Here is a 12,836-nt window from a genome sequence, read left to right as displayed (position 1 = left end):
CAAAGAAAAGGACTCAAACCCTGGCTGGTGTGGCTCAGTTGTTTAGGCATCATCTCATACTCCTAAACCACCAGAAGGTCACAGGGCACATGTCCAGGTTTCGGCTCAGTCCCTGGTAGGGGGTGTACAAGAGGCAGCCTATTGATGTTCCGCTCTCACATCGATGTTTCTTTTTCTCTTCTCTCTCCCTCTAAAAATAAGTTGAAATATTTTTTTTTTTAAGAAAAGGACTCGTAGCAAAAATATATATTTGAAAAGTTTGATCACTTAAATTATACAAATTATTGCATAATGATGAAGGCTTCCTTATGGCCTTCAATATAAATAAGAGAACTTTTTAAAATGCCACTTCCTTCTTATAACCAAATCACATATATGCAATTCTAAAGGAGTTTCTAGTTTCTCAAATTAAATTTCTAAATCATAAATTTCAGGATGGTCAACTAACATTTGTAAATCTCATCCTGGGATTATGCTCTTCAACTAGACTTGCATGTAAATTGAAAATCCTCTGATATATGTTTAGCCAAAATTGAGGGTCTTAAGATAGAAACACACCTGGATTCAAGTTCAGTGTTTATAACTTGCCGGTTTAATATCTCAGGGCAAGTTCTTCCACATCTCCAAGTCTCAGTAACCTTACTTCGAAGAGTTATAAGGACTAAATAAAATGTTTTAGGGGAAGTCTGTACACTAGCACTTGTATTATTACATGGGTGATTCCCATCCTCCTTTGGGCTCCTCTGCTGCTTCTAGAACTGTTTCACAAAGTAGTAAGGCTTGAACTTCATTACAACTAGAGGCCCAGTGCACAAATTCGGGAACCAGTGGGGTCCCTCGGCCTGGCCTGCGGGATCGGGCCAAAACCAGCTCACCAACTTTCTCCAAGGGGTCCCAGATTGCGAGAGGGTGCAGGCCAGGCCCAGGGATCCCATTGGTGCACAATCAGGGCCGGGGAGGGTCGAGGGAGGGCTCCAGGGTGTGTCTGGCCCTCTCACTCAGTCCCGATCAGCTGAATCCCAGCAGCCAATTAACACATTGTATGCGGGAAACGTATTTATACATTTTACGTTGACTGGTAGTAGAGTGCGGGACACGTATTAATACGTTTTTTATAGACTAGTGGTAGAATGCGGGTAACATATAAATATGTTTATTTTTATACTTTTTTATTGCTCTAAAGGGATGCTAACATGCAGATATACGAATTCCAAAGGACAAAATTTGGGTCTCTAACACATACAATGGTGAATTATGTATGTACTTCCAGGTATAACGGTAATCAATCTATTCAACTGCAAAAATGGCCCACGCCACCTGTTAGCACGCGATAAAAACTACCCGCAAACAATGTGTTAACCTACTGGTCAGAGCATCTGTGGCCCGGTGGTCAGTGCAGGTCATAGTGACTGGTCGACCCGTTGACTGACTGCCCCCTGGTGGGCAGTGCATGTCATAGTGAGTGGATGAGCAGTCTTAGCATATTATTAGCATATTATGCTTTGGTTGGTTGAACGGCTGACCAGACACTTAGCATATTAGGCTTCTATTGTATAGGACTAGAGGCCTGGTGCATGAAAATTCATACACTGAAGGGGGGGTTCCTCAGCCCAGCCTGACCCCTCTCACAGTCCAGGAGCCTTCAGGGGCAGGAGGTGACCCGGTGATCAGGGGAAGGCAACACCCCCACCACCTCTGCTGCTGCCACTGCTGCCAGCGCAAGCCTTGGCCGGTCCTGGTTACCTGAGCCTTGGGCGGCCCTGGGTGGCTGGGCAGCCACCATATGAGGCTTGCCTGTGCCTCATGCCAGCCCTGGGTGGCTGGGGGGCTGAGGGGACTGGGGGACTCTGAAGGCAGGTGCACAGAGCAGCCGGGCTCACCTGGGGGTGGGCCTAGCCTTGCTATGCACCTGCCGCCCTGGTGGGGCTGAGAGGACTGCGCGCTGCCCTCTTGTGGCTGTGGGCGCCACCATCTTTGAGGGTGTGGCAGTCAATTAGCATATTCCCTCCTTATTGGCTGTGGGTGCCGCCATCTTTGAGATGGTGTGAGGGTCAATTAGCATATTCCCTCTTTATTAGATAGGATGGTATCTGGTGATACAGATAAGTGCAAGATGCACTTAATCACGATTACCTTTTACTACCCCTTTCCCCAATGTTTCAACCTAATTGGCTGCAAGAATAAAAACAAAATCACTATTGCCCTAACCGGTTTGGCTCAGTGGATAGAGTGTCTGACTGGGGACTGAAAGGTCCCAGGTTCGATTCCGGTCAAGGGCATGTACCTGGGTTGCGGGCACATCCCCAGTGGGGAGTATGCAGGAGACAGCTGGTCAATGTCTCTCTCATCAATATTTCTAACTCTCCCTCTCCCTTCCTCTCTGTAAAAAAACAATAAAAATATATTAAAAAAAAATCACTATTAGTCATGTGTATTTATTTATATACTAGAGACCCAGTGCACAAAATTCATGCACTTGGGGGTGGGGGAGGGTCCTTCAGCCAGGCCTGCACCTTCTCAGTCTGGGAGCCTTGCGATCAATAGCCCCGCCTACCTTCCGCAGCACCGCTGGCCAGGTAGCCTGGGCTTCCCTCTTTGGGGCAATCAATAGCAGGGCTCCACAATCGATTGTTCCAAAGAGGTAGACCCCACCCATCCAGCTGGGGCTCCCAGATGGATTGCCCCTGCAGAGGGAGGCCCTGCCCACCTACTGGTTGGTGGCCTGAGCCTCCCTCTGCAGGTGATCATGGCGCGATGGCTGGGCCCCCTACCAATTGGATCACACTCACCTTGGCTGGCCTAGAGCCAGTGGGTGTCATAGCATGGTCATCCAGACAGCTGTCCAGTCAATTTGCATATTACACTTTTATTATTATAGATTTCCTTACTCCAAAAAGGATGAAAAGCTAAGAATGGTTTATTGGGTTTTACTGTAGTAATAGAGCTATAAACTTCACATTTTTTTTAAAAAATATATTTTACTGATTTTTTACAGAGAAGGGAGAGGGATAGAAAGTCAGAAACATCGATGAGAGAGATCGATCAGCTGCCTCCTGCATGCCCCCCAGTGGGGACGTGCCTGCAACCAAGGTACATGCCCTTGACCGGAATCGAACCCGGGACCCTTGAGTCCGCAGGCCGACGCTCTATCCACTGAGCCAATCAGTTCGGCTAAATTTCACATTCTTTTCTCAAGAATAATTGCTTAATGGTTGATGGCTTAATAAAGGTTCATTCAACAATATTGAGTATGGATTATGTATTAGATATTGTTTCCAACTCATACTATCATGTGTACCTCTGTGTAAAATGTAGGATTTATAAAATTTAAAATATAAATCTAATTATTTCCATGTGCAAAATAAAAATACTATAATGGGGTAGAGAGATTATTAAACAAACATACAATTTGTGAAGTGACTTACTGGTTCTTTATAAATTCTTGGTTGACCTTTCTAATACGTTATACCTGGAGCCCTCTAGCTTATATTCTGAAAATTGATGTTACTAGTAACTTAGTGGCTTCATCTACCTATTAAACAAATATGGATCAAGATGGGCCACCAGGCCCTAGCTCGTTTGGCTCATCTACCTAGTGGGTATAGTGTTGGCCCTCGGACTGAAGGGTCTCAGGTTCAATTCTGGTCAAGGGCACATAACTCGGTTGCAGGTTAAATCCCTGGCCCCAGTTGGGGCCCATGTGGGAGGCAACCAATGTCTCTCTTACATTGATGTTTCCCTCTTTTTGTCTCTCCCCCTTCCTTTCACTCACTCAAAAAATCAATGGGAGTCCTAGCTGGTTTGGCTCAGTGGATAGAGTGTCGGCCTGCGGATGAAAGGGTCCCGGCTTCAATTCCAGTCAAGGGCACATGCCCAGGTTGTGGGCTCAATCCCCAGTGGGGAGCGTGCAGGAGGCGGCCGATCAATGATTCTCACTCATCATTAATGTTTCTATCTCTCCCTCTCCCTTCCTCTCTGAAATCAATAAAAATGTATTTTAAAAAATCAATGGGAAAAATATCCTTGGGTGAGGATTAACAAAAACACCAAAAAGATGGGCCACCAAGGGGCTTATCTCAGTGCTAGACAACATAACTCATCTTCAACTCACCAGCACTTATTGTAATATACTGATTCCCATGTCACCTAATGCCTTACGCCAGGGTACACAAATTGCTGCTTACAATATTTACCTGAGGATTTTGAGACAAAAGGCTGGCTCAGATTGAAAAGATTATACCCCTGGTGAACCAAGGGATAAAGACAACAAGAACAAGGGTGCATATATTTTTAATTCCTTTTCTATCAGTTCTTGGTTCTAACAGTCATGACAGGGACAGCCCCATGTGTTCATCCTGGCATGACAGGGACAGCCCCATGTGTTCATCCTGGAAAACCTGAGATAAAGTGCAAGGGAGAGAGGAGAGAAGGAAAAGGATAAGGGACCTGGTTGGGTAACTCAGTTGGTTAGAGCAGCGGTCGCCAACCTTTCGGACTTCATGAACCACCAGTGGTCTGCAGACCACCAGTTGGTGACCACTGGGTTAGAGCATCATTCTGATTAGCCAAGATTGCAGGTCGATTCCAGGCCAGGGTACATACAAGAATCAACCAATTAATGCACGAATAAGTGGAATGTCAAATTGATGTTTCACATTCTCTCTCCACCCCTCTCTAAAATGAATGAAAAAATTTTTTAAAGGATAAAAAAAAGAAAAAGGGGAAAGGAGAAGAGGTGGTCAGAGATGCCACAAAGGAAGGAGCAGGTTGATGGCTCTACATTTTTCTCAATTCATTACATTCCCACCTCTGTCTGGCCAATCTACTCTCCACCAATACCAAAGTAATAAACCAGTGTTTTGGTCACCCATTTGCTCCCCCTTAAGGCCTCCTGGATTTCTGGGTGGGTTTTCCACTGTCCATCCTGAAGACCCAAGTCCTCCATTCTTCCAGAATCTTCATTCCCATGACACTATGCCCAGAAGCTATTTTTTGACTGTTTCTGTACTCTCCAACAATTTATCTGTTTTTAATTCCAAGAACATGAGATTTTTCACCTTCCAAAAATCTTTAGAGTTAAGATGAAACCCTTATTTTGCCCATATGGTCTGGACATGACATACCGACAGGTACCACTTCTCTTTTCAATTGTTCCTCCAAAACACTTAGCTATGAAAAAAAATATTAAGTTCAAGGAAATTTACAGGACACTCCAAATTGGAGTTAAAACTTTTGCCTTTTGAAGCTGTTCACTGCTTTACTTTACCTGGCTTTCCTTCTTCCCCTTCAGCAGGCTTGCTTTTGGGAGGAGTTTCCCGGGTAGAATTCACAGTTCGTCGAATCGGCATGGCGCTATCTTCTACCTTCTAAGAAAAGAGACAGCATTAAAAAATTCTTTGTTCCCTCTTTCCCAAGGGGCCTAACTGGGTATCAGAAGATGGTGAATTCTAAGTCTACTCCCAAATCTGATGCAAATTAATTTTAACAAGTTTTTTTGAAGTGAAGTATGATTTGAAAGAAGTATTTTTCAAAATATTTTCTTTTAGCAAGAATTTCAAAGGGAAACAACTAATTATACTTGATTGAGAATAAATATAGAAGGTTGGAAGTTTTCTTAGAAATTTGAAGGGAAAGGAGAGATGAAAAGAATTCTGTAGATTTTATTTTTTCAGATTCACAATCCAGATTCCCCAAAGTAGGGGAAGGAACATATACCAAGAAGGACCCAGTAGAGCCTGAAGTCAAGGACTGATCCGAGAGTGAGCTTCAAGAATATGTCAGCCCCTACCTCACCTAACTTGTCCGCGTGGATCAGCTGAGCTCCTACTATAAGTGGGAGTGCCTTAGGATGGACGAGTTCACCTTGAGACATATCAGTCGCCATTTAAAATAATTTCTAGGCCCCAGTACAGGTTACACTCTGAAGCCTCTGCTGTTAACCACAAGGATTTTTTCCTAATGGTTTCAGTATGGTGAAAAGTCAACCTAAAGCACAGAAAAAACCTTGTGTGAAGATTAACAGAAACAAAACTAAACTAAAACGTCTACATTTAATACACATGCAAAGGAAACAAAAATTTATAATACTTAAGAGTTAAATGATAGATGATCTGGTCAGTTATCATTCAGAAAGATAAAATCTCTATCAAAATACAGACTATGTAAAAAGCAGCGACTAACAAACGCACAAGCCACAGCAGCTGTTGCACCTTCCACACGAACACAGGCGACAAGGACAAGAAAGCTCATAAGGAACCAAGTGCCACCCCATCCTCTACCATCAGGAACTTAGAATAGAGTAAGATTAAGGAACAGTTTAGTCAAATTTTACTCAAAGATCAGCTAACTAAAGGGGAAAGACTTATCGTTACTGTTCTCAAAAGGGTCAGGAAAATTACCTGTAACCTTAATTCCATCTTCACTAAAGAATACAAGGGGCAAAAAAAACTACTGAAGAATGTAACATACTAGAAGTCTCCAGACCCAGAGAAGCAAATTTAGACCATCACCTATAAAAACAGAAGTATGCTTCTAAGACTTTGTCATATTTTTAATGTAAGCAAATCTAGCACAGAATATAATTAAATATTCAAAGATAAAATCCATGTCACTAAAATTTACCTGATCATTAACACCATCTGCCCCCGCCAAAAATCTCATCTGGGACTCAATGACACTTTATAATCTCTCCACAACATGAGAAAGTGATCAGTTAAGTGTTTATATCTCTGTGCTAATGAACATTAACATAGAGCTGGTAGGCTGGTCTACTTGAAATTCTAACCCTATCTAGGAATTTAAGAGCTTTCCATTTGTCAGGTAACAGTCCCAAGCTAAAACAACTGGGACAAATCCAAAACGTTCAAACATAGAGAATGTTTCCACATGTACAGGGCGAATCTTTTTATGGAAACATCAGGAGCAATACCAGACTTCTGAATTGTCAATCAGCTGTAAGGAAAGCTGAAAGAATTCAAGATAGTAAACAGAGGGCCAGGCTGGGTTTACGGGCATTATTTAGTTTCCTGAAACCTAAAAGTCTATCTTGTAATACTTTCAGTATATAGATCTGCTCATTCATCCACTAGCAGTTAGATAGTAATATATTTGCATACACAAAAACAAAACAAAAAAACTAAACAAAACTGCTGTTATTATGTGAACACTATATAGAAATAAAATATAATCAGGTTATTTTGGTAAAATGATATCGCCGATGAATTCATCTTTCTTAACCCACTAGCTAGATTGAAAATGCTATTGTGAAGTCAACAAAACCTTCAGTCATCTCTAATTCATAGGATATCTTTATTTTTTATTTTTATTTTTTTTAAAATATATTTTATTGATTTTTTACAGAGAGGAAGGGAGAGAGATAGTCAGAAACATCGATGGGAGAGAAACATCGATCAGCCACCTCCTGCACGTCCCCCACCGGGGATGTGCCCACAACCCAGGTACATGCCCTCGTCCGGAATCGAACCCGGGACCCCTCAGTCCGCAGGCTGACGCTCTATCCACTGAGCCAAACCGGTTTCGGCAATTCATAGGATATCTTTAAAAATATTTTCTCTGTAAACAAAATACTGAAAAAAGTGTCAAAGTCTTTCAAGTCAACTCTGTACTTACTAATTACTAAAAAATTAGAACAAACAGCTTAAAAAAGGGAGGCGGGCACAGGAAGTTACACCTGTCAAAGTGATAAAATTGACTAAAATCAGGGCAACAACAGGCACATGGTCCATAAAGACATCAGACACTACTATTCTAAGGACAGAATGACAGTTTCAATTAGATCAGATAAGAAGCATGCCCAGCCCTGGCCAGGTGGCTTAGTTTGTTGGAGTGTCCTCCCCTACATCAAAAGGCTGTGGGGGTTCCATCCAGAGTTGGCAAGTGATCAATGTCTCTCTCTCTCCCCCTCTCTCTAAAAATCAATGAAAACATATCCTCAGGTGAGGATTTAAAAAAACAAAACAAAAAAGTATGCCCAGGTTGGAATAATCTCAGAAATAAGCAGAGTGAGAAATAGTTGATTTGCCCCCACCCCTATCCTGACCTTCTTCTTAAGACCTCCCAATTAGCACCCCCTCTTTTATTTCACTAATCTTGCCGGAAGCCGGTCCATCCTTGCTGCTTGACACAGTCGCTGCAGGATAGAAACATCTGCACAGCATATGTTTCAAGGGACCTGGCCTATATAGCATACTGTTCTTAATATGTTTGCTCCCCTTAGCGCTATGTGTTTTAACCAAGGTCACCTCTCCGAGAAAGGTTGTTTCCCCAGGTAGGGATTTTCCCCTGAAGTTAGGGAGGGGATGAAACTCCTTAACTAAGTGCCAGGCGGGTAGTTAATCACTTTAACTACAAACAATCATGCTTAAGCTACATAATCTTTACTCCCTGGAATGGAGATAAGAAACGCCCTAACCTTTGTAATAGAAATTGACAGGATTAAAATCAACTGGTATAAATACGGATGTAACAAGACAATAAACAGCAGAACCTCTCTGGAGATCCAGACCAGAACTTGGCTGGAGATCCTGGCTGGAGATCCTGGCTAGGCTGTTGATCAACTGAACACTGTCTCCGTGTCCTTCCTTCTTCGCCGACTCCGTCTACGCCTTTGGGAACCCCTGGACCTGCTGGGGTTGGACGCCGGCATAATCTCACATCCCACTGCTATATGGATCACTCTGCTCTGTCAACCCCCAAAACAGGTCCTCTTTTGGCCTCTGGACTGTTCCTTTTTTTTTTTAATTCGTTTGAAGTTTATTTTATTTTTTTTATTAAATCTTTATTGTTCAGATTATTACATTTGTTCCTCTTTTTTTCCCCCCCATAACTCCCCTCCTCCCAGTTCCCGCCCCACCCTCCGCCCTCACTCACCACCCACTGTCCTCATCCATAGGTGCACGATTTTTGTCCAGTCTCTTCCCGCATCTCCCACACCCCTTTCCCCCCCAAGAATAGTCATGGACTGTTCCTTGACCATCACTGTATCAGTGTTTGCACTTGCTGTTCTCTTAAACTGGAACACTCTTTTCCTAGAGGCTTCAATCAGGTTTCTACTCACTGTCATCCCCCATCAGAAAAATCTCCCACCCCTCTTAGTCTTCTTCAGGTTTCTTTACATTTTACACCACCTAAAATTCAATGTATGTCTGTTTACTTGTTTAGTATGTATCTCTCCAATGGAATGTAAGCACTAAAAGGGCTAAGACTTAAATTCACCACTGTATTCTCAGCACCTAGAAGTGTCCAAACATAGTTGGTGCTGGATCAATATTGGGGGAAAAGTTGAATGAACAATGACATCTAATAGTGCTTAATACTATATCCAATATATGTAAAGAACATGTTATTTGAGATAAATATTAAGAAATGCTTGTCTCAGCTGACTTTTCTTTGTAAAGACGATGGAATTTAAAGCTTTCCTTTATAGTACTTTCTTTAGCATCACTGTTCATTAGAGAGCTAAGGAAACCAAATGAATGGTTAATTCACTCTGCCCTAACACTATCATGTACCTATTAATTTAATGTTTGTTGCTGCAGCTCTGAGTGATCAGACTTTTGGGCTGCCTCATCACTTATTCCCTGCCAGAGATCTTATCTAGCTGATTCACTGCTGCATACCTGGTGTCTAAGAACATACAGGCATAGAATGTGTTCAAAAAATATTTATTGAACGAAAAAAAAGATGAAACTTATTATAGTTTTTACCTGGGTTCCTATATATGCCAAAAACAACCTGAGTTTACCTGTGGTCCTTCTCTAGTCAATCATCTGATTTGTTTCTTTAAATTTAATGTTAGATTAACAATACAAAAATTTGCTTTTGTCAAGGGAAATGCAAGTTATTTTAATACATGCAATAAAGAAAAAATTGCAAAAGAAAAAAGTCCAGAATTTCAGCGTTTTAGATAACTTTCTCTATATTAAGAGAAAGCAACAGGCAAATAGGAGCTTAACAATATATTTCGGTTTACTGATACCCTTGATTTTTAGGGAAAGTATTATTATTTCATATTTTACCACAAAGTATGCAATACATTCTAATGTCATCAGCTAAGCAAGAAATAGATCAAAATTTCCCAATCTCAAGTCTTTCCCTATAGTTAGACTTACTGGGTCCTGCCAGAAAAAGGATGCCTATAATTTGCTGGCAACGTACTGTTTCACTTTCACACTCTGGTAAATCAGTGTGTACTTAATTCGTGTCCATCGGGGGAACAGACATGATGAACCCTACATGCCCTCCCTCAAAAGGCAATCACTGTCTACACAGGATCTTCACCTTTACAGGAAGAGTTCTGGACACGTCCTCCTCAATCTTCCAACTAACATTAAAAGCAAAGCCAAAAAACCCTTTATGATATCGCTTCTTCTTTGAAACACAACACATTAAGCTTTGGAAAGGAGCAATAAAATTTAAAAATTAGAAAGTTCCTAATAACACCTATGCCAGATAAAACAAAACTGAAGGCCGAAACCGGTTTGGCTCAGTGGATAGAGCGTCGGCCTGCGGACTGAAGGGTCCCGGGTTCGATTCCGGTCAAGGGCATGTACCTGGGTTGCGGGCACATCCCCAGTAGATGTGCAGGAGGCAGCTGATCGATGTTTCTCTCTCATCGATGTTTCTGACTATCTCTCTCCCTTCCTCTCTGTAAAAAATCAATAAAATATATTTCAAAAAAACAAAACTGAAGTATCTTCCCCAACCAAACAAATGACTGGTCTACCCTCACTCTAACGCCCCAGGCAAAGCCTTCGCGTATTTCTAACTGCATCCCCACTCCTCAGTGTAACGAAACATCAGGAAGCACAGGAAGTAAGACCGGGAATGTTTACGCGCGGAGGGGCCGTGAGTTCCCCGCGGCCAGTCCTCCGCGCTGGGCGGACTCTCCCTCGGTCCCAGACAAAGGTCCGCTAGGTGTCGGAACTCGCACCTGGGGCTCTCGGGTCACCACTCTCGCCTCCGTCTCTTTACAGACGCTCACATTCACAAGACTGACTGTGTTCACTAAAACTACGTCATCTAAGCTGCGGCGAGTTCCAAGCTCTAGGAACGCCATACGGGAAAAAGGAAAGCTTAGGTCCGGTCGCGGCGGCGGCGGCGGGGCCTGGCCAGCAGCGCCCACAGCTCGCGACACGCGCCCAGACCGCAGAGACCAACACGAAGGAAAGAACAGCAGAGACAAAGAGGCGGGCAGCGGCCGGTGCGGTGCGCGAGCAGAAGGCGGGGGAGAGCGGAGCCAAGATGAAGGCAGCGAGGCAAGTGACGGGAGGATGCAGCGGCGGCGGCGGAGGCCACCTAAGGGCAGCGGGGAGGCTGCAGCGCCGGGCTTGCGCTCGGGCATGCACGCGGCCAAGGCCGAGGCCGACGCCACCACCCGGCAGCGCCCGCCCGCGGGACGCCAGACCGTGATCACCAACGGTCCGCGCACTCACCACAGGAAGCTCCGTAATGGCGGCGGCAGTGGCGAAGGACCCGGGAGGCGGGCCCGCCGCAGCCAGTCACGGCCACCGGCATCTTTCGAACCGGCTAAGAAAACCGCTGAGGGAGTGGGGAGTGAGGGGGAGGGCGGGACCTGAGCGCCAGGCCCGGCGCGGCCTCAGAGCATGCGCAGACGCCTCAGCCAATAAGAGCGCGGCGGGCGGACCCTGGCGCAGGCGCGCTGGGACGCAAGGCCCCAGACCAGGGAAGCACTCTCCCCTCCTCCACCCCCCTCACCCTGGTACAAACAAAACAAGGGCGGGAGCGCGCGCCAGAGGGCCCCCGAGGAAGCGTCGAGAGGGGCAGGGGGCTTGGACGCAGGGGGGAGGGGAAGTAGGGGCGGAGCGGCCGGGGAAGGCAGACAAAAGGCGCCACCTCCGGGGACCCGAGCGCCCCGCCCCCTTTTCTCGGGAAGCGGCGTCGGCACCCCGGGCAAGCGGCCTCCGCCACTCGCCTTCGGGGTCTAGCGAGCCCGTGCCCACTCACCACCCGCCCGTTCCGTCCTCTGTTACCTCTGTGCTTTCCCCTTCCTGGTGCCCGCGTCCCGCACGGCCTCTCGGTGCCACTCCCGCTGCCACTCGTCGCCGCCGCCGCCGCTGTCCTCCAGGCCCAGCCGCCGAGCTCTGCCGCCCCGCCCCCCTGCCCGCGGCCCCGCGCGCGCGCTCCCGCGTCGGCCCCGCCCCCTGCGCGCCAGCGGCCACGGCCCCAGCCCGCGGGAGTGGAGGGAGCGCGGAGACGTTCCTCCCGGTGGGGCGCGCGTGGGCGCGAGAGGGCGCTCGGGGACCCAAGGCTGCGCGCAGTGCCCTGGCGGCGCCGGTTGGCTTCGGAGGCGCGTGTCGCTTGGCGCAGAAGGGCACTTTGCACTCCTTACCCGTCCTCTCCTCTAGTTCGGCCCCTACTCCTAACCGGTTTCCGCTTAGGCGACCCGCTGCCTCCGGAGGGGCAGGCATTGCCCGCCTCTCTGTTCAGGCTCAGCACAGGACCAAGCTGCGGCACCCAACTCGGAAGACGTGGAAGAACTGGAAAGCCAGGTAGCGGAGAACTCGGCACCTCCCATGCGTTCCCGTAAAGTGTGCACACAGTACAGGGCAGAGGAGGGGCTCAGGAAAGAACTGGAAAAGCTGTTTTCCAAATCTACGAAGCGGTCTTCCTGGACTCCCTAGTTAGCATACACCAGGAGAGGTCTCCAAAAGGAAACCCTGGGATTAGAACAGCAGGAATCTACTTGGAATTGTCATACTACGTTGGTATCTGCGTACATAGGCAATGTACACACTGTCGAAAATGTAGTTTTTCAAAGCCGATTTGGAAAAATACGATGTATTTAAAGTAGCAGG

At 45.9% G+C, this 12,836-nt stretch overlaps 1 protein-coding gene across 15 annotated transcripts in view; it reads right to left on the bottom strand.

Annotated features, from left to right (window-relative positions):
- Positions 1–12,156, bottom strand: part of HP1BP3 (heterochromatin protein 1 binding protein 3) — a 39,877-nt gene extending 27,721 nt beyond the window's left edge. For 3 of the 15 annotated variants that reach the window (XR_013995705.1, XM_081086929.1, XM_081086930.1), the window contains exons 1-3: positions 12,012–12,140; positions 5,789–5,985; positions 5,267–5,366 (exon numbers count right to left, since the gene is read on the bottom strand). Coding sequence is in view for 12 of the 15 variants with exons in the window: in XM_081086929.1 (XP_080943055.1) it covers positions 5,267–5,366; positions 5,789–5,884 (196 nt within the window). In the remaining 3 variants the exon portion in view is untranslated. Of the gene's footprint in view, positions 1–5,266; positions 5,367–5,788; positions 5,986–11,453; positions 11,625–12,011 lie in introns of those variants that run through there. The other 12 variants (XR_013995706.1, XM_081086936.1, XM_081086932.1 and 9 more) reach the window with 8 other exon arrangements.
- Between the last annotated feature and the right edge of the window lie 680 nt (positions 12,157–12,836).

This window comes from Myotis nattereri (assembly GCF_964212035.1).
Source record: "Myotis nattereri genome assembly, chromosome: 3".
In the NCBI taxonomy this organism is placed as follows: Eukaryota; Metazoa; Chordata; class Mammalia; order Chiroptera; family Vespertilionidae; genus Myotis; species Myotis nattereri.
Note: the sequence above shows the minus strand (reverse complement) of the source record. Positions and strands in the feature narration are given on the sequence as shown.